This window comes from Crocodylus porosus, unplaced genomic scaffold (assembly GCF_001723895.1).
Source record: "Crocodylus porosus isolate Cpor-Errol unplaced genomic scaffold, CroPor_comp1, whole genome shotgun sequence".
Taxonomy (NCBI): Eukaryota; Metazoa; Chordata; order Crocodylia; family Crocodylidae; genus Crocodylus; species Crocodylus porosus.
Genome location: NW_017728920.1, coordinates 13553795 through 13573213, shown reverse-complemented (window position 1 = coordinate 13573213; position 19419 = coordinate 13553795). Strand labels below are relative to the sequence as shown.

The 19419-nt window shown below is 40.0% G+C and overlaps 1 protein-coding gene across 3 annotated transcripts in view; it reads right to left on the bottom strand.

The window, feature by feature from the left end:
• PCDH15 (protocadherin related 15) overlaps positions 1-19419 on the bottom strand; it is a 904082-nt gene that overhangs the window by 150449 nt on the left and 734214 nt on the right. For all 3 annotated transcript variants that reach the window (XM_019538590.1, XM_019538589.1, XM_019538591.1), the window contains 2 exons: positions 8695-8804; positions 4417-4557 (listed from right to left, as the gene is read on the bottom strand). In XM_019538590.1, the coding sequence (XP_019394135.1) occupies positions 4417-4557; positions 8695-8804 (251 nt within the window). The remainder of the gene's footprint in view (positions 1-4416; positions 4558-8694; positions 8805-19419) is intronic.

Sequence of the window (19419 nt, the reverse complement as noted above, 5' to 3'; positions counted from 1 at the left end):
TTGATTCTTACATCATTCAACCTTTCTGTGGTAGGTGCATAAGCTTGGCCAGGGGAAAGGACTGTGGTTAGGTGTGCTTACACATCAGTGATTTCCAGCAGCCTTAATAGCTTCTTGGTGCAAACTATATCAATGTCAGGCTGCTCTAAATTGCTGAAAGCTAATAAAGTGCAAAGGCCACCTATAATCCTCCTGTAATCCAGTTGGGCAAATTGCTACAACAGTTAAGGTGATGTACCATACTAAATTGTGGAATGTTAAGCAGTGTTAAAATCAGAACATGCTGTGAGCAGTTGTATGTTAACAGTTAATACCGTTTCTTGCATGCACAGCTCTGACTTGCCACTAGACAGCTGGCAAGCAGGGACATGGCTAGGAGCCAGGACACCTGGGCTCATTCCTTACTTAGGGAGGAGAAGGGGGCTGGAGCAGTGTATTCCAGGATGCTGGAGAACTGGAAATTGCTCATTTTATCTCTGTGGAGAAGACTGAAGTTATCCTAACATGAAATAGGTAGAATGGCCCAGCGTTTACCCATGCCTGCAGTAGCATAACTTTGAAATACTCAGAGGACACTTCAGATAAATTAACAAACTTTAGCATGTAGATACTCATGTTTTAAATGCCCTTAGTATGATCTAAGTGTAACATGTAAATTAACCCTTAGAACACCCAGAAATAAAGACAACAGAATAACTGCCATGACATTATACCTGAACCAAACCCACACAATGGGAACACATCTTTTCCTTGGTGCTAATATGCACTTCATAGACAACAGCATGAATTATACAGAGATCTATCTTTGAGAGCAATCAAATCTTTAGTTTTATGCAAGTGGTTTTCAACAAAGTTGGCAGGGTTCCTCTCACCCGATTTCTTGCCACACTGCACCATATGCATCTATCTGCTTTTCTGGAAGAGTAGTTCTCAATGTGTGATCCACAGACCCCCCTGGGGATCCACAGACTGTGTCTAAGGGGTTCATGAAAGATCAAAAGTATGTGAACACTCACACTTGCAATTCAAAGGGGCCCTCACCTCCAATGACATTTTTATGGGGTTGACAAATGAAAAAGGATGAAAAACACTGTTCTAAAAACAAACTGCGTTCACTTTGATTTTATACCAGTGTATTCCCACTCTGCAGTTACTTTATACTAAGTGAAATGACCACCAAAGTGCAAGGGAATGGAGAATCAAATCCAGTATCTTTCATGGCAAATCTTTTTCCACCACTTGGGTATATAAATGGAATTAGGTGACTAAGTACAATTCTATTCCATCCTGTTCAAAATCCTGAAAATCTATGAATGCATTTATAACAAAAGACCACTTACCCTTAAAAATGAGTCACAAAAAATCTGAGAGGAAGACGAACAACTATCTTTTGTATTAACAGTTTTCAGGGCCTCAAGCAGAGTGCAACAGGACCTATACATTTAATAGGAGGAAGAAAATCTGGACCTTTTTTTACAGCAGGTGTGTCTACAGAGTTGCTACGTTACCATAGCAATGCACTACAGCAACATCGCATTGGCAGGCACTAACCATGATGCCATAGCTACATCACCATAGTGACATGTTTCCTTGCTATAGTGTACCACTATGGAGATGTAGCAGCTAAAAATAACTGTGTGCCACCATTGTTACTCTGCTGTCATTTAGTACTTTCTAAAGGAAGTATCAATTTCAGGCTGTAGTACTTCCTAAAGGAAGTACTAAATGATAGCACAGTAACAATGGTGCCATAGGGTCATGTGTAGACATGTCCAGTGTCTCTTAAGACAGAAAATTACCTAATAAAAAGGTTTATGTATATATTTCATTGTCTATATGCATATATATAGGTATTTGTGAGAGGGGCGGCAAGAGTCCCCCCGACTTGTCCCAAACCCTTGCCTGACATGCCCTGATACTTACCTTAGGAGCCGGGACGAGCGGCGGCCAGAAGGAAATGCCAATGCAGGCTTGGCAGTTCTGCAGCTGCCTGAGCCTGCATATCAGTGAGCACTGGGGGCATGGCCCCCGAGAAGCACGGGCTGCTCAAAAGGTAGCCAGGGACTCAGCTGAGGCAGCACTAAGGAGCAGGAAGGAGAATGCCAGCCGTGAAATGCCAGCTGTGGAGCTGGTAGGCTCCAACACTGGATGCCATGGGAAGGAGCCAGGCACCTGCCAGAGGACCCAGACAGGTGAGGCTGAGAGCAGCCTCAGGGGCTGACAGGGGCAAGGGAGCCCTACTGAGGAGCACCAGCTTCAAGGGACACTGCAAGAGAACAGAGGGGCTCTGACGAGGAGCTCAGATGCCATGGCTGGGGACAGCCCCTTAGGACGTTAGGCATCCCTAGGCAGCCATGCAGCAAGCAGAGCATGGGGGATCATGAGCCCCCAGAGGAGGAAGTACATGACACCAGCTGGAGGGAGCAGGACAACTGGACCACAAGTCAGCCGGACCCCAGGGAGGTCACACCGGAAGAGACGGCAGAGGCTGGGCACAGGGCGATTGCCTGTCCCCATGCCTACTAGGATAAAAGGGATTGATGAGTCTCCCCAAGGGACTGAGGGCCCAGAGAGACAGAATCTCAGGAGTTCATAGGCAGACCCTAGTCATTTTTCAGTTACGTTTTCGTCAGTTACAGTCTAGCCCCAGTTGGGGCAGGTTTAGTTACCCAGGAGAGGGAAAGCTGACCCAGTGATAAGGGATGGACCTGGGAAGACTAACAGCCAGAAAGACCCAACCCTTCAAGGCGGGCAGTGTGGACGAGGTGGAACCATAAAGGAGAAGACCTGAGGGGAGCAGCATCTACCCAGGCCAAGGATGAGGTAAGAGTGGGATAAAGGGGAGGTTTGGAGCCCCACAAAGACAGCCCAGGGATGAGACCCTCTCAGGCCACCTACAGGGAACTGTCTCCCCAACAACAAACATCAAAGATGTGCCAGGTGAGAAGGGGCAGTGTTGAAACCATCTAGGGGGCACTGAAACTGGATTTCACCCTGACATTGCTGGGGGGCAAGGCACTAGACAAAAGAGGGCCAAAACCTTATAACACTTACCAGTGACAGTGTCTGTGTCACATTAGACTACCAGTATTATATGGCATTATGAATCAATATATCTTTTTTTACTACAGTTTCGTTCTGAATTAAACTGGAAGCCACATATGCTTTTTCAAAACCTTTTCATTTAAATTAACTGCAGAATGTAGAATGGAAGGGGGGAAAGATGGATAATTTTCTATGCTCTAAAGAAAAATGAAACCTGTATAAAGCAAAAATTAGCTCTAAAGAAGAAATGTAATGAAAAGTCTAGTACCTTATTCTATTACTTTTGCCCATTAAATTTAAGCAATTGTGATGTAGTAAGCAGAATTTAATAATTTAAACAACCATAAACTTCACTTGATCAAATGTACAAGTTAACATATAACTTCTCTTATGCAATTCTTTTATTATAAAGCTCTTTGGAGGTTTCTAAAGAGGCACTGGATAGTTATCTGTTTTGGAAAATTTAAGAACAGTGAGTTCTGTGACTTTGTAAAGGATTGGACCTTAGAGGTCCCTTGTAACTCTAGATTTTATAATAATCAATTGAGAATTCTTTGCATGTCTTTTATTTTTTAGATTTTCCTTAAAACTCAGCTGAAACACTAAGTATATTGTGGAGATGATCTTAGGTTTTATTCAAAATAGATCTTACACAAAAATGTTGCAGTGAAATGTTCCTATGGGGGGGTAGTGTTATTTATACCCAATAATCCAGGTATGCTTAGTGTTTGCAGTTTTGGCAGATTCATACTTTGAGAGTGAAAACCTGTGTTACTTGTATTAAAACTATGTTTCTTGACTGATTTAATAAAAAAGCTTTCAATCTGAAGTTTCATAGGACCACCATTGACAGCTTTAGAACCCATCAATCCCTACAATAATCAACCCAGCAGAAAAAGTTAAATGCTAAATGTTAAAAGTTAAAGTTAATTTGGGTGGTATAATTTATTGACAAAAATGAACTGTGCCTTTTTGGGGGGATATCTCATGTTTAAAGTAAAAAGAGAAACAATAATCACAATTAGAACATATATACATTCCTGGTGATTCATCTTCCTAATGGTATAAAACTGTAACTCCCAGAAGCATCAATAGGAGTTACAATTGTGCATTGAAGACATAATTAGTGATGGCTTAATCTTACACCACATTACATCTCTGTCCTAAGAGAGGACATGACTATCATCAATGTATAGGCTATGATACATTTGATACAATTTTTTATATAGTATTCAAAGTAAATCATCATGAAACTAGTTAGAATGCATTAGAATTAATTGAATACTCTGTAAAATAGTCATATATAATGTTTATATTCAAAAGATATTTACAAACAATAAAATAGGAAAACCATAAAATAATGTAACTTACTTTTGGAAGGTACACGTAGATTCGAGCGAACAACTTCTAGTGAGTCGGCTTGGACTCGAAGTTCGTAGCTTTTCACAGATTCATAGTCAAGGGGCTTTTTAACAGTAATCTCACCTGTTCTTTCATTCATGTCAAACACATCTGAAAACCAGCATAAAAAAAAAAAAACTTTCTAAACCTCTATATATTTAATCAAATTAGTTATGATTAAATTTACTTTCTTGCAAAGATATTATTTCTGTTCAGTAGTATAGGAACTGAGGAATACATGCTTTCACCATCCTTTTACCTTCAAAGGGGCATAATGGCTGAACATAAACACTGGACTTGGGTGCTGGAGTAGCAAACTTTGGGAAAACCTTGCAAAAGCCATCTAAATAAAACTCACTCCTGCAGCAATAATCCACTCTCTTCCCAAAATCTCTGGTATAATTTTACTTGTCATTTTCAGGGTTCAAGTTAGTGTCAGATAACCATGAAACTGAAATTGTACTCTTTCCTTTAAACAAAGACTTTCTTTAAATGCAGCCTACATGTCTGTGATTTCAGCATGGCAGGGTCTGTAATGTATTAGAGAGATATCAGAATTTTCATCCAGTAGCGTGGCACCAGCAATGCAACCTATAAAGCTAATTGTTATAAATAATTTGTGGACTCACAGGAGGCAGATGTCTCATTAGAGCATTCAGTATGAATTTAAAAAAAGAATATTTTAAAACAACATTTAACCATTATTATAGTCTATTGAAGAACTGATTTCAGCCATGGTCATCAACAAAAATAAGTGAAGTTCAGCATCATCTTAATGAAACTGCAACTGACTTTAGTCCTAACAAGGTTTTTCTATAAGATGCTCTGGTGCAATTAACTTGTGCAAGCCTATCATTTCCTAATATTTTATCTGGGTGGAGTTGATCAAGTGTATACAGGTTTTGGCACTGGGCTGGCAAACAATGGCATACCAAAGCCAGGAATATGTTATTCTTCAAAGACACTATTTATTATTATGCAGAAAACAGCACTGAACTCCTGTAGAGGCATATAAATCCCCCATCAGCACTTTCATTGAAAATTTGACTGTGTTAACAAAAATATTACCCTGTATTGTACTGCAATATCTATAATAATTATTATCAAAAAATTATAAACACTACTGTGCTGATGGGCAAGGCTGCACTTCATGTAGTTTTCAATAGTTTACCAACATTTTGGTTGATTTATTTACTTAGGAAAAGTAATTGGGGATAAAAGTCAATTTTGGTAACTGAATGAGCCAGATTAAAGAAAAAAGGATTCTAAAATAAAGTGAACTTCTATTCCCGTGTTGCGAGATAAACCAATACACAAATACAAAGTGAATATCCTATTTAAAACTTAGGGAATTATTTTTTTCAGAAAACTATTCTCTTAATAAAGAAATCCCCAAACTCTCCACTACCTACAGACTACAGACTGTGAGCTGCTTTACCCATCTGTCCAGGAGCAAACAAGGAGCCATCCTCTTTCACAGGTGGCTGCAAATAGCCTCACATGGTTACAATGCATGTCCTCTTGTGTAAAACTTAACAATTTTACAGGAAAAAATTAAATATCCTGAGACCTCATAACTAATACCCTTCTCCAGCCCTTTGTCTGAACTAAATTTGCATACTCTCAGAGCAGCTTTTCCACAACTAAACTTCTCCATTCCAGCCACGTCTCCTGTGCAATATGAAACGACATAACAAGAAAAGAATCAAAATTCAATGCCCTGCTTGCCATCAGACACTTTTGAGGTAAATAGACTGCTCTAACTTTTATTCACACCTAATTTCCATAAATTGAACTTTTCCACGCAGGAGAACAGATACCATCCTCCAGTTGTCCTGTCCAATATGAAGTTTCTTTTCTACCTGGGAGAAATTTTACAGCCTTTGCATTCTCCATTGCCTGAAGAAAGGTGTGTGAGCCTGAAAGCTTGCAAATATAAAAATATTTTTGCAACTATCTAGTTTATCTAATAAAAGATATTGCCTCTAGCACAAGAATTCTGACTGGTTTTGCCTTTAGACCAACACAGCTACAACCTATATCCCTGCCCCCCTTAGAGCACAAATTCTGTTTATTCCATGATGCCATAGAGAAAAGGGTTACTCTGTATTAATATGCAGAGCAAGGATGGCCCTGCAGGAGAAGCAGTCTCTTGGAGGTAGAAAACTATTAGGGCTGTGTGAAACAGGCCCTATTAGATTTGGATTTGGATTAGGACCAAACTGGGGACAGTGATTCGATCTGTTGATTCGGGTTACTGTCCCTGATTCAATTTGGCTGAATCCAAATCTGAATATTCAATGCTGATTCAGAGAATCAGTAATTTAGACACAGACACAGCTTTAAAAGTTTTTTTCTACATTCCCTGAGGTAGCAGTGTGGCCCATGATCATTGCAGTGCTGGGGTGGATGGAGCTTCCCACAGGAGCATGGGGGTCTCTCCAGCATGCTCGACAGTGAACCTGGAAGTGGACCAGAAGTACCGGAAGGGCCCCCCCCACCCCCCCACACACACACTCACTCCCCGATGGAGCAGGAAGTGGACCGGAAGTGCTTCTGGTCCGCTTCCAGGTCTGCTGCTGAGCAGGCTAGGGAGCCCCCAGTGGTTCTGTGGGATGCTGCATCTGCCCCAGCCCCACAGCATTCAGATCCCCTGCTACCTAGAGATATGTAGAAAAAACATTTAAAGCTATATTTACATCCAAATTGCTGAATCTCTCCAAATCAATTCAGAGGTTTTGGATCAATTTGGAGAGATTTAAGGGTCCTCTGATTCAGTCTGGATTTGGAGATTCAGCCATCGAATCGGGCTGAATCTTCACTGAATCGAATCAGGGACTGAAGCTTCACACAGGCCTAAAAACTACGCACTTTTCCTGAACATGTAAGAGCTCCAGAGAAATTCTGCCTACTTGAGGTGCTATTTCACTGCTGTTCCTCTGTACTGTCATATTTAAAATAAATTAATATTCTAAATTTGTATAGCAAAAGTCTACTTGACATTCCACTTGCCTCCAGCCAGGCTTTTATTACTGTGCTTGTGTTTTGATATTAATAAAGCTATCATCCATGAATTTGTCTAGTCCCTTTTTGAACTGGCTGTAACCATCTACCTCTACCACCTCCTATGGCAATGAAAACTATAAATTAACTATGCATTGCACAAAAAAGTACTTAATTTTGTTAGTTTTAAATCAGCCTCCTACTAATTTCAGTGGGTGCTCCCTAGTTTTAGTATTCAGGGACTTGGTGAACAATAGTACCTTGTTCACTTGGCCAAACCCTTCAGGCTTTTATAGATCTCTATCATATCCCCTTTCAGCTTTTTTTCCAAACTGAAGAGTCCCAGACCTTCTTAGTCTCCCTTGGTATGGCAGCTGTTCAATACCTCTGATAATTTTTTATGCCCTTCTCTGTATCTTTTCTAATTCTACTACATCCTTTTTGAGAGATGCAAAGGATTTGTATTATGCCATGATGATGTTCTCTTTTTTTGTTTTCTATTCCTTTTTTAATGATGCCCAATATTTCATTGACTTTTTTTGGTTGCCACTGCACACTGAGCTGATATTTTTAGAGAGCTAGCTACAATGACTCCAAGGTCTCTTTCCTGAGTCATAACAGCTGGTTCAGAGCCCAACATATAGTTGAGGTTATTTTTCCCCAGGTGCATTACCTTGCACTTGAAGTTCATTTTTTATTTATTTGCCCACTCACTTAACTTGGTGAGATCTTTCTGCAGCTACTCTCTATCAGTTTGCATCTAGAATACCCAGGACAATTTTGTACACCTACAAACCTGGATATTTCATTATGCACTCCCCATTTCCAGGTTGGACAATATTGGGCCCAGCACAGATACCTTAGGGAATCCATTTCTGACTTCCCTCCTTCCTGAAAAGCAGCAGTTTGGCTCTACCCTTTGCTTCCTCCCTTTTATTCAGCTCCTGATCCATGAAACAACCTTCTCTCCAATACCACAGCCACACAATTTTTTTAAAGCCTTTTTTAACATTTAAAAGCAAATTCTGCTTCAGCTTCCTCAGCCATATTGAAAGTAATTCCATTCTGCAGGCAGAATTCATCAGGTTTATAAAAACAGGGAAATAGGAGCAGGACTAGTTGAAGCTACTTGGACATATTAAGGCAGTGTTTATTTTAGCTCTTTTATTTACAATTATTACTTTCTGAAAATATTTAAATAACATGCCACAAAGCATACCATTGCATTGATATATTAGCACTTACCATCTGCATTTCCTGAAACAATTGAATATATAATTGTCTGATTCAAGGCAGCAGCAGTTACAGCAACAACCACAGTTCCTTTAGGTGCATTTTCACTCACTGGTGGGGGCCTGCAAAATTAGACAAAGGAATTTCTTTTTCTTATAGTATTTCTTACAGAAATACAGAAATATTTCTTCTCCATATTAGTCTTTGCCCATACCTGTTAGGTTGTCATAGCACAATCAAAAACAGAGAATCTGTTAACAAAGGTAACGTTTTAAAGCTTATAAACTGTAAACTAATATAGTTTCCTTAGAGTACCAGAAACTTGAAGGAATTTAATGTGCACAATAGGACAATACAAAGATATAATATAACCTTAGTTGAGAGAAATGAAAAAGGAAAAGGATTGGTAGGGGATGGGAATTGGAAGCCAGGGGATTGGAAATAAACTGTTGAATTTCAACCTTTAAAAGAAAGTTCTTTAAAGCTGGATTCTAAGGCTTAGAATAATTATGTCTGTTTTCCTTTGTTGTTATGTTCCTGTAATAAAAGCAAAGATGCTTTCTGGGGAAATCAGCTGCTTCCTACATTTACAACCTGAGTCACTGAAACATTAAGTATGTACATAAGAAAAGGAAGTCCAAGGGGAGTCAGTGGGAAAATATTTGAACTTGAAGTTACTCATTCACTGCCAAATCCCCAACTGGAAAAGCAATATAAAACTTACATTTGGACAAATTTATGGACAATTATCTTCATCCTTGATTTGTTTAATAATGGCCCACTAAAAGACAGTCATCCTAGGTGGCTTATAAAATATGAAACTGAACACCTTATATCCATGTGAATTTTATCAGGTGCAAATAATTATCTACCTCTTATACACTAAATAAAAACTCCTCTCTCAGCTTCCCTGTTTTATTACTTAAAAGGCAATAATTGTGATGAATGATAAAATAATATGATGTACAGTTTACTTCTATTACTGAATTAACCAAAGAAATATATGGTAATGTATTGAAAGAAAAAAAAGGAATGAAAAGATTCTTTCCCATTAAGAAAAAATATAGGAATATTTCAAGAACTGGTACATATCACAGAATTTCATTTGCTAAATAAAAACAAAAGGATAAGTAGCGGATAGCTGTCTCTCATTTTCAAATGAAACAGCTTCCTTTCAATAAATAGAGATAGTAAAAGTTAAATCAGTAAAAACGTTTCGTTTTTATACCATGGGAAGGAAATATAAATACCAGGAAAAATGCAAGGTTGCAGTGTAAAATGTTTGTATCCACCCATTCATTTTGATATTTGGATCTTTAATACAATTTTATTTTCCATGATATTCTCCCACTATTTTTGTTAATAATTACGCACTACAGAAAAATAAAATGTAATGTTTTCTATTTAAAAATAAATACATAAACAAAAGTGGACTTATAGTAGCATTTTGATAGGATTGGCAGATACCTAGTTATCTCTCAGTGTTGGCCAATGTGTACAATTGCTAAAGCATTAGTTTCAGACGATATTTCATCATAAAATTTCCCTACTTTCAAAAAATCCTGCCAATTTGAAGCCACCCCAAATTTTATATTCCAAAATATAGAGGGACAAAAAATGGGTTTATTAAAACAATCCTATTTCCAACCTCACCTCTGCAAGCCTAATCAATTCTTCATCATTAAGATGCTGGCAACTGGACCTAGATTTCTGTCTTTTATATTTTTCTTATGGGATGGGATGTTAGTAGTAATGTACTTGCAAAATTCATACTAAGGAGAATAAATATGTTAAACTTAGCTGTGAGAAAGTATCTTTTGATTAATAATTTTCCACTGCCTTTGGGGAAAAACAAGGAAACATCAGCACAGTTTTAGGTTAGTTTTACAGCATTTAGGGCCAAATCCTAACATGCATGGGCAGGCAAGGGTGGTGGCAGGTTCCCAAGTACAATCCTGGTGTGTAGGGCTCCATCCTGCCAGTGAACCTGCTTGCACTGTTTATCTCACCTGTGGGGCCAATAGCTTGAGCACCACCAGTGGCAATGTGGGATCGACTGCAGGGGACGCCCCCCCCCCGGCCTGTGGGATCCAGTCAGGGTGTGGGCAAGTGTCTCTCCAACTCAGGAGGCACCAGTCACCCATGAGCACTACTGAACTAGTCCTTCATTTGGGCTCTTAAAAACTACTATTATATGCACAAAAAGAAAAATAGCAAGAAAGCAAACAAACCTGATGCCTTCATTGCACGGGTAGAAGGGGGGGGGCACGGCAGTGGTGCATCAAGGGAAACATGATGTTCTTTGTCTCCCTCTTTGTAACACAAAAAGAAATCCACACAGAGACTAGATCACCTTGATTTTATTCCTACTGAACAAACTGAATTACATACTATAGAAAAGAAAGTCATTGTTACTGCCTGATTTATGAGTCAAAAGCTACAGCTATGGAATTGCAATTAATGCACATACTGAAAAAGCAAGGATCAGTATTAGTGGCAGACGAAAACAAACCATAATGCAGTTTAAAAACCATTTCATTTGATGGGTTTATCCAATGTAATTTAGGGATGAAAATTACAATCTATATTATGTTGCATTAGGTTTTCCCTTCTTCTAAATGTACAATTGAAGTCTGCAAAATTCAATATTTCTTATGGAAAAACCCCACATTCTACTTTTGAGTATTTAACAGCAACAATCCTTTAACTTTCATTCTGACATACTCAATCCTATGGACTGATGAATCAGTACCAATTAGGAAGATGTTTCAGGTTCAATATGAAAAGAAATAAAGGAAGTGCAGAGAAAATGACTGGAATTCATTTTCTTTGTAGCCTTTCAGTAATGACATTGATTTTATTTCCCTAATTTAACTAAGGTGATGAGGTTCAAAGAGTACTGCATCAGTTCAATTAGAATATAAAGTTGGTCCCTTAAGAATCTTTTGCAAAATATAGAGAAGTGAATTGGTATAGGACAGAAGAACTCAATAAATAATATGCTGTTCTTTGCCATGTACTACATCTCTAATCCCCTGTCTTAAGAGATAACTTCATTATTTTCCAGTTTTTAAAAGACTAAAAGGTTCAATAGCTGTATTGTACACACATGGGAAATATATTCAGTTTGAAATTGTCTGGGAGGGAGAACAAGGGGCATATTTATTGCAATACTTTAATAGGAGTAAACAATAACAAAATATTTATGGAATAAGACACAACAGTAGTTATATATAGCATAATCCTGTTTGGGCCACCAAGACTGGGACTTAAAATACATATTAAATATTAAAAGGGAAATGATCGTTTTGTGGCTAGATCATATGTCAGTGTTGAGATCATCTGATTTTCATCTCATTTTTAATTCTTGGGTAAATAACTTAATTTCTCAGTGCTTCATTCCCAAGTTTCAGCACCACAAAATGAATATATAATTCCTCTCCTGCTCTTATTCATCCATTAATATTTAAGTGTTTTGATATACTTGGATTGAATGACCTTAAGTACAATGAAAGTAAATACACACCATTTTTTTCAATCTAAATATGAATTTAGAATCTAAACAATGCTCTTTTTGAGCAACTATGGACAAGTAAAGTTATTTATCCACAAAAGAGCACCTATCTGTCTCTCTCAGCAGTGTTCAAGACATAGACATCTAAAAGGTGAGAGCATCAGTCAGCATCCAACTCTTACCATCTCAAATGAAACTGCCAACAACCTTGTTTATACCAGTTAGACATCCCTGTTGAGGGACATACCTCACTTTTGTCTCTGTATTAACTACCACTCATACCTGTTTACTATTTTGTCACTTGTATTACTGAAAACAGTTTACATCAGAAATGAAAGCTAATGAAACTGAAGCCATGGAAGGAATTATTTTCAGACACATTCCTTATTTTTGATTCTTCCACATTGCATTCCATATTTATTTCTGTACAAGTTGAACCAAGGGAACATGCCAACACTGGTGATGGTTTTATAATTTAGATCAGTGGTGTTCAACCTTTTGGCCTTGTGATCCAGAAGAATGGCCTGGGGCTGGCCTGTGGGTTGGACAGAAATGCCATGACGTAATTTGGCTCTCAGGAACCTGGCACTGCTTTCTTCTGCCAAGATTGGGCCCTGGGGGCCAATTATCACCTCCTCCTGTCCCCACATCCTAATATTGGACCCTGAGGGCCTAGTTCTATCCCTCCTACCCTTGCACATCAGGGTTGTGGCCCAGGGTCCTGGCACTGCCCACTCCCACCTCTACATTGGGATTGAGCACTGAAGACTTGGCATCACCCCTTCCCACCCCTGCATGCCAGGTTTGGGCTCCAGCACTGCTCCCTCCTGCCTCTGCGTGCCAGGATTAGGCCTCTGGGGCCTGCATCTACTCCTTCCCATCTCCCCACACCAAAATTGGGCCTTGAGGCCTGGTACTGCCCTGCATGCTGAGATTAGGCTTCTAATCCAGTGCACAGGGCCCAGGGCTCTCCAAGTCTAGAAATTTGTCAGCGGGGGAGGGGTACCACTGCTTCCCCACCATCATATTTCTGGACCTATGGAGAGCCCTGCAGACAAGATGGCAAGGTGTCAAGGACCAGATTCCACCTGCAGCCTGGGGATTGAGTAAACTTGATGTAGATACTTCACCATCAACCAACTTGCTTTCACATGGGCTATTGGACATATAACTTTCACTCACTTTTGAGTAGTCTTGATTTATGTATATGTTGATTTCCTATCCAGTATTCCATTCTTTAGATGAATTTTAACTCAAACAGTACAGCATTCTGGGCTTTGTGTCTTCCCCTGAATATATTATTTCAAATGTTCAGCAGCATCCTAGTGTTTACATGCATATGCATTGATATATGCACAGCACTCAAAAAATAATACAGATTATGAATTGCCACATAAATGTTTCATGAATATGTGATAAATCACATTTATCACATTCCACTAGCCCTCCTCTTTGGGATTAATCTTGGCATTAAAAACCCTTGGTTGCTTTGAGTTATTTTTGCCCTTTTGTGAATACTTTGTTCCTATGGGCTCTTTCTTGTTTGCTTCTATCAGCATTGCCGCCTCACTCCTTCCTCTCTTCTCTTACTTTCTGCCTTTCTTTCAAATCTCTCCTACTTCTTATACACAACTTCCTGTGTGTCCTTTCACAGCACCAAAGTGACCTCTAGCCCAGGAAAGCATTTGCATTCTCTCCCTAGACATATGCACATGCACACAAGTAGATTCTTTTTCTGTCTCTTATAAATATATACATCTAGAAAAAATATATATAGAATCTACTTTAGTTAATTTGTAAGGTGGAAAGAGAAACAGAGTCTTATCTTCTGGTTTGAAAGGTCTTGTGATAGTAGACCTTTAATTGAGGTATTTTTACAAAAAAATGAGAATGATATATATAATTAAGATGTCTAATAGAAATAAACTGATACCTTGATCTGATATCAGGTCAGTACTGATATAAAGAAATTTGTCTATATTGGATATCAACCTTAAGGGGCTGATAATTTGGCTAATAAATGCTGGTGTTACATGCAGATGCAGCGCAACACAGAGCAGAGCCAGCAGCATGGAGAGTTGCTTCCAGCTGGTAAATCAAAAGAGGAAGGGGAAGGAAGGGATGTGGGTGGGCAGATCAATGCCCCAGTGGTGAGGGAGGTGGCAGGGGCAGGCACTGTCCAGGTGGAGCGGGGGGTGGTGCAGGATGGAGATGTGGCTCATGGGGTGGGGGCAGCTCCTGCAGCTGCTTGCACTTTGGGATGGTGGGGGCAAGAGGGGCATGTGTCCCCGGATCTGTGTGGTATGGGGTGGGATGAAGTTGTAGGCCAGTGCCAGCACTGCACAGTGCTTTTATTGCTGGGTTCTGGGCTCATAGTAGGCTCTGGCAGTGGTGGGAGGAAGCTGCAGCCACCCCAAATTTTGTCACAGCTCTGCTCCCAGCCCTGTGCTACCACCCTGTGCAGCTCTGGCTTTTTCTGGAGCTTGGGTGAAGACATGGTGTTCAGGCGGGGCTGCTCCAGGTAGCTGGTGGTGGTGCGTGGCTGGGAGCAGAGCTGTGGCAAAATTTGGGGTGGCTGCAGCCTCCTCCCAGTGCTGCCAAAGCCTGCTTTGAGCCTAGCCCCCAGCAGGAAAACCCCCATGCATTGCCTTCCCTAACTCCACCCCACAGCTGCAACCCACCTTGCGCTGCACAAATCTGGGGATGCATGCCCTGCTGCCCCCACCCTCCAGTGGTACAATCAGCAATGTGAGCTGCCCCCAACCCACAAGTCATGCCTTAGCCTCGCACCCCCTGCCTCCCCTCCTGGACAGTGCCTGCCCATGCCCCACTCCCTCGCTGCGGGGGGTGTTGATCTGCTCCCCCTTGTGTCTTCCCCCCCCCTTCCACCACACCGAACTTACCATCTGCCAGCAGCTGTACTGGATATTAGATTGGTATCAGTCGATATGCCTCCTTAAATATTGGCTATCAGTATTGGCTCCCAAAATATCTATCGGTGCACCTCTAATGTCTAATATTGCACCAGAATTATTTAACGCGTATACTTGAATCTAAGATGAGGCGTGCCCCCCCCCCACCATTAAGCATGGGTAAAAGTCACGTCTTAGATTTGTGTACAAAGTGGGTGGGGGAGAAAGGGAGCAGAGGCAGGCAGTGCTGCTGTTCTGACTCTAGCCCTGAACCCAGGTTGAGGCCAGAGTCAAATCCACAGCAGCCACCTCCCCTGTTCTGCTTGCCCTCTACAGCTTCTGCTCTGTCCTCTGCCCCCTTTTTCACCTTATTGAGAGGCAAAGTTAAATTCTAGCTTGGGCCACTTTCCCTCCTGGGCACAGAGCACAGGGAAACTCTGTCCCCTGCTTGGCAAATCAGCAGTGTCAATGCTGCTGCATGGCCTCCAAGGGCCATACTCCCATGTGCTTGTGCTGTGCTCCATGACCTGGGAGGGAACAGAGCCTAGGTGTCACCTGACAGTAAGGTGTGGGGGAAGAGGCAGATAATGGGCAATGGGGAGGGGGAAGAGGCAGACTGTGGGGAGTATGAGGGGAAAGGCAAAGACTGGGGAGTAGAGGGAAGGGACAAAGATTGGGGGAGTGGGTGGGAAAAAACGATGATATGGTGAGAAATGTGGGGGGAGGGTCAGAGATAGTGGGGAGCTGGGGATGGAGGTGGCTGGGTGGTAAGAAGGCTGCAGAAAGAAGAAAGTGGGGGGGCACAGGGTTAGGCCTCCTAATCCACTTCCCCCAGCCACTGCTTTCCCTGGTATAGCAGTAGGGTGTGTGTGTGTCGGGGGTGGGGATCAATTTAAGATAACCCTCCAAAAATTAAATTCTATACCTGGAAAATTATAACAAAATGATACATTTTCCATATATAGAATCTAATTACTGGGGTGTTGTCTTAGATTCAAATAAGTACAGTATAATGCTACTTTCTCTCCAAAACCTAAATAGAGTTGGACTTATAGTAGTACATCTTTAGTTCTGTTAAAAACATTTTGTACTACAAGCGCAAATTAATCTTAAAGCTTGTTTAACTGTCAAATAAAAATGTCTTGGTTCCCAATCTCTACTTCTAATTGTAGCATATGGTCAATTGTAGCTACATCTACACAACCACCCATTTTGAACCCTGATAAAGGAGCCATAGGTGGAAAACTTGGGAATGACCAGAATCATGCTGTATCCACTTAATCTCCAGTACCAGAACACCTATGGAAATGGGGACTCTGGGGAAAAAAAGGCAACTCAACATTAAGTAGAGCAAGAACAGCTACTGAGATGATCTGTTTTACCTTGAGCTAATGGTCCCAGATTTGAGAAGTATAAAGTGACTTTAAAAGCCACAGGGTGACTAGTAAGTGTTCTCTTGTTTCATTTCTATAAATATGAAATTGCTCAGGCTTGGAACAAATTGGGCATCTTTACACAGGCTTGAGAGTGGATGGAGCGGGGAGGCATTTTCATTAGAATGGCTCTGAGAGCTGCTCTAATGAAAGCACCCTCTGTGTCATGTGCATTCAGCATCTTGCTGTCCAAAACAGTGGCAGGGGAACTTTAATGAAAGCTCGTTCAATGAGCTTTAATTATAGCATCCTGCCACCATTTTGAAGCATGAGGACACTGAATACATGTGACAGTGGCTGCTGGAGCTGCCTGCTTAATCAAGTCTGTTCCAACACATGCTAATTAGCAAGCATCAGAGCACACATCTGGCATGTGTATAGGTAGTTCTGGTTTTCCTTTTTGGTAGTATTTATTTTTGTGCTTTCTTCCTGTTCACAAAGGCCTCTGGCACATTTTACACTTAAGCCTGAGATCCCAGGGTCTTGGGGTCAGGATCTTGGGGTCTCCCTGAACTGGAAATATGGCATGATCAGATCTGATGCTTGATCCCACAATCACGACTCCTCCCATGCATCTGTAGTGCAACAGCAAGCTCAACTGTGGGTATCATGCATCATTTCCCATTGCACCTTTAACTGCATGTCTGTCAGAGGCCAAAGCAAAACAACACTTCAACAAAGGATAAATACTGCTCCCACTGCCCCCCCTCCCAAAAAGAAACAAGAAAAGATTACCCTAGAAGAAAGAAGAATCAAAGCAAATGTTTCCATAGGAAATAATAAAAAGTGTTCAAGCCATAAAGTACATTTTTACTTTGGATTGGATTGCCCTTATATGCTCTTGCATCATTTTCCTCTCTCTATTATTCTGTAGGAAGTAACATCAACATCTATATTTATTTCTTTTTACATTTCCAGGATGATATTCTAACTTCACTTTCTTATTTTTTTCTGCTCTTTCCTCAATGTTAGGCAATCCTATTTTTCAATTTGCCCACTACCCAGTAAGCTCGCAATTTACCATGAAATTCTTCTACCTGCAAGAGCATGAGCATGAGATTTAATAAAATTTATATTTAAGAATAGCAAAACCAATAACAAATTGGAAAACTGGCTTAATACTACGCTGCAATAATGTACTTATGCATGCTGTCTGTCATGCACTTTTAGCCTGTTATGTTTTTTGGTTTATAATTCAGAAGAAATGATGCATATTTGTGTGGGGTTTTTTAACTGCTTTATCAAATGATGGTACTGGTCTAGACTGACTAGTTTTAAATGACTTTAAGATAAAGTTAACCTAAATATTCCTTTTACCAGTCCCTCCTTCAAAGCCATATCCAATTCTTGCTCCTAGCAGGATTTAGAAGCATTTAAATCCTCGGTATTTTATCTGTTAGACATATTTTAGCTTATATTTTTCTATATCTGAAACATGCTTAATGGTAGTACATATTTCACCGATCTCTGAAAATTTTCATCTTTATTCTTCTCCTTACTGAAAAATGTTTTTGGTGCTTTCATGAGAAATATTATTCAAACCATAAAATGTTTTCTGCTAGAAGGTTAATTCTATACAAAGCATCAGAGCAAGATAAATGAGGAAAGCCAATAATAATGCAGTGTCTTAAGTGAACTATCTTTCCTTTTCAAAACAACAGTGTATGAACAGTAAAAAGGATTTCCTTGATTTGATTATCAATTTAGATTGCAAAGTATGCAGAAGGTTTCTTAACATTGCTGAAACTGAAATAGTAAAATAGAAATAATAAATAAAAAGCAGGCAGTAAATATAGGAAGTGCAGTTGTTTAGTTTTTTCCATTTATATTTAGACTAAATTGGGTTCTTGCCCAATAAGCTCTACAGACAGACCACTGCTAATTAAAAGTTAAGAGACAGCGTTTAAGAAAATGTTAGAGCAAAAATTAAATTAAGCTCTCAAACTCTCAGATTCCCACTCAAGCAACTGTGACAGTCTGAAGTGACACTAATTTTCAAAAAAACAAAGGGCTTTCCCTGAAATGAATACTTCCTCCTCCATTAAACACAGTTTTTCATGCAATATTATTTTCAAAGTTTGCTCAAAAAGGATTATGTGCTCTCTACTGTACACACATATTCACTTTCTGTCTTGTAGTACTCACATCAGTTGAAGATATTTTGACCTTTTCATGGTATTTCTCTCTAAAATAGATGACAAGTGAGCTCAAGTGTTGTTATAGTGAACCATTGTCTTAGGCCATTATCTTTTAAAATAAATGTCAAACTTCATTCTTATGAACTATATGGCTAAGGAGAAAGAGTTAAAAAACCTGAGGCTAAATCAGTTCAGTCTTCCCAGGTTAGTCTAAGCTGCATAGATTAAACTGATAAGCAAGTGAACAGACATTCACTTTTGGTTTCAGAAATGCAAACACATGCTTGCAGTGGTCCAGGCCAGGAACTCAGCTGCAGCAGCCAGCTTGGGCCAATGCTAGCCCACCCACCTGTGAGAGGGGCTTGTGGAGTAGGTGCAAAGCATCTTGGGATGCTGAGGGACTTGAGTTAACTTGAATCTGGAGGCAATCTAGGATAGAAGTTCAGTAAACCAATTTAACCTAAATCAGTTAAGTCAGATACTACATCTTTCCACATCTATTTTAAATTAGTTTTAGCCATTTGGAAACTGGTTTATGTGCCTGAACTTCTGTTGTGTTACAGATTTGGACTATTTTGTGATCAGTCATACCAGGGTATGTGTAATTTCTGTCCCTAGTTCAAGTCATCAGGCATAATACATTTGTGTACTACCAGCACTCTTTTTAAATTAAAGCTAAATACATTAGGATGTTATTATTTTTATAAGGAATACTACAAAAGCAAATAAGGGAAAATATA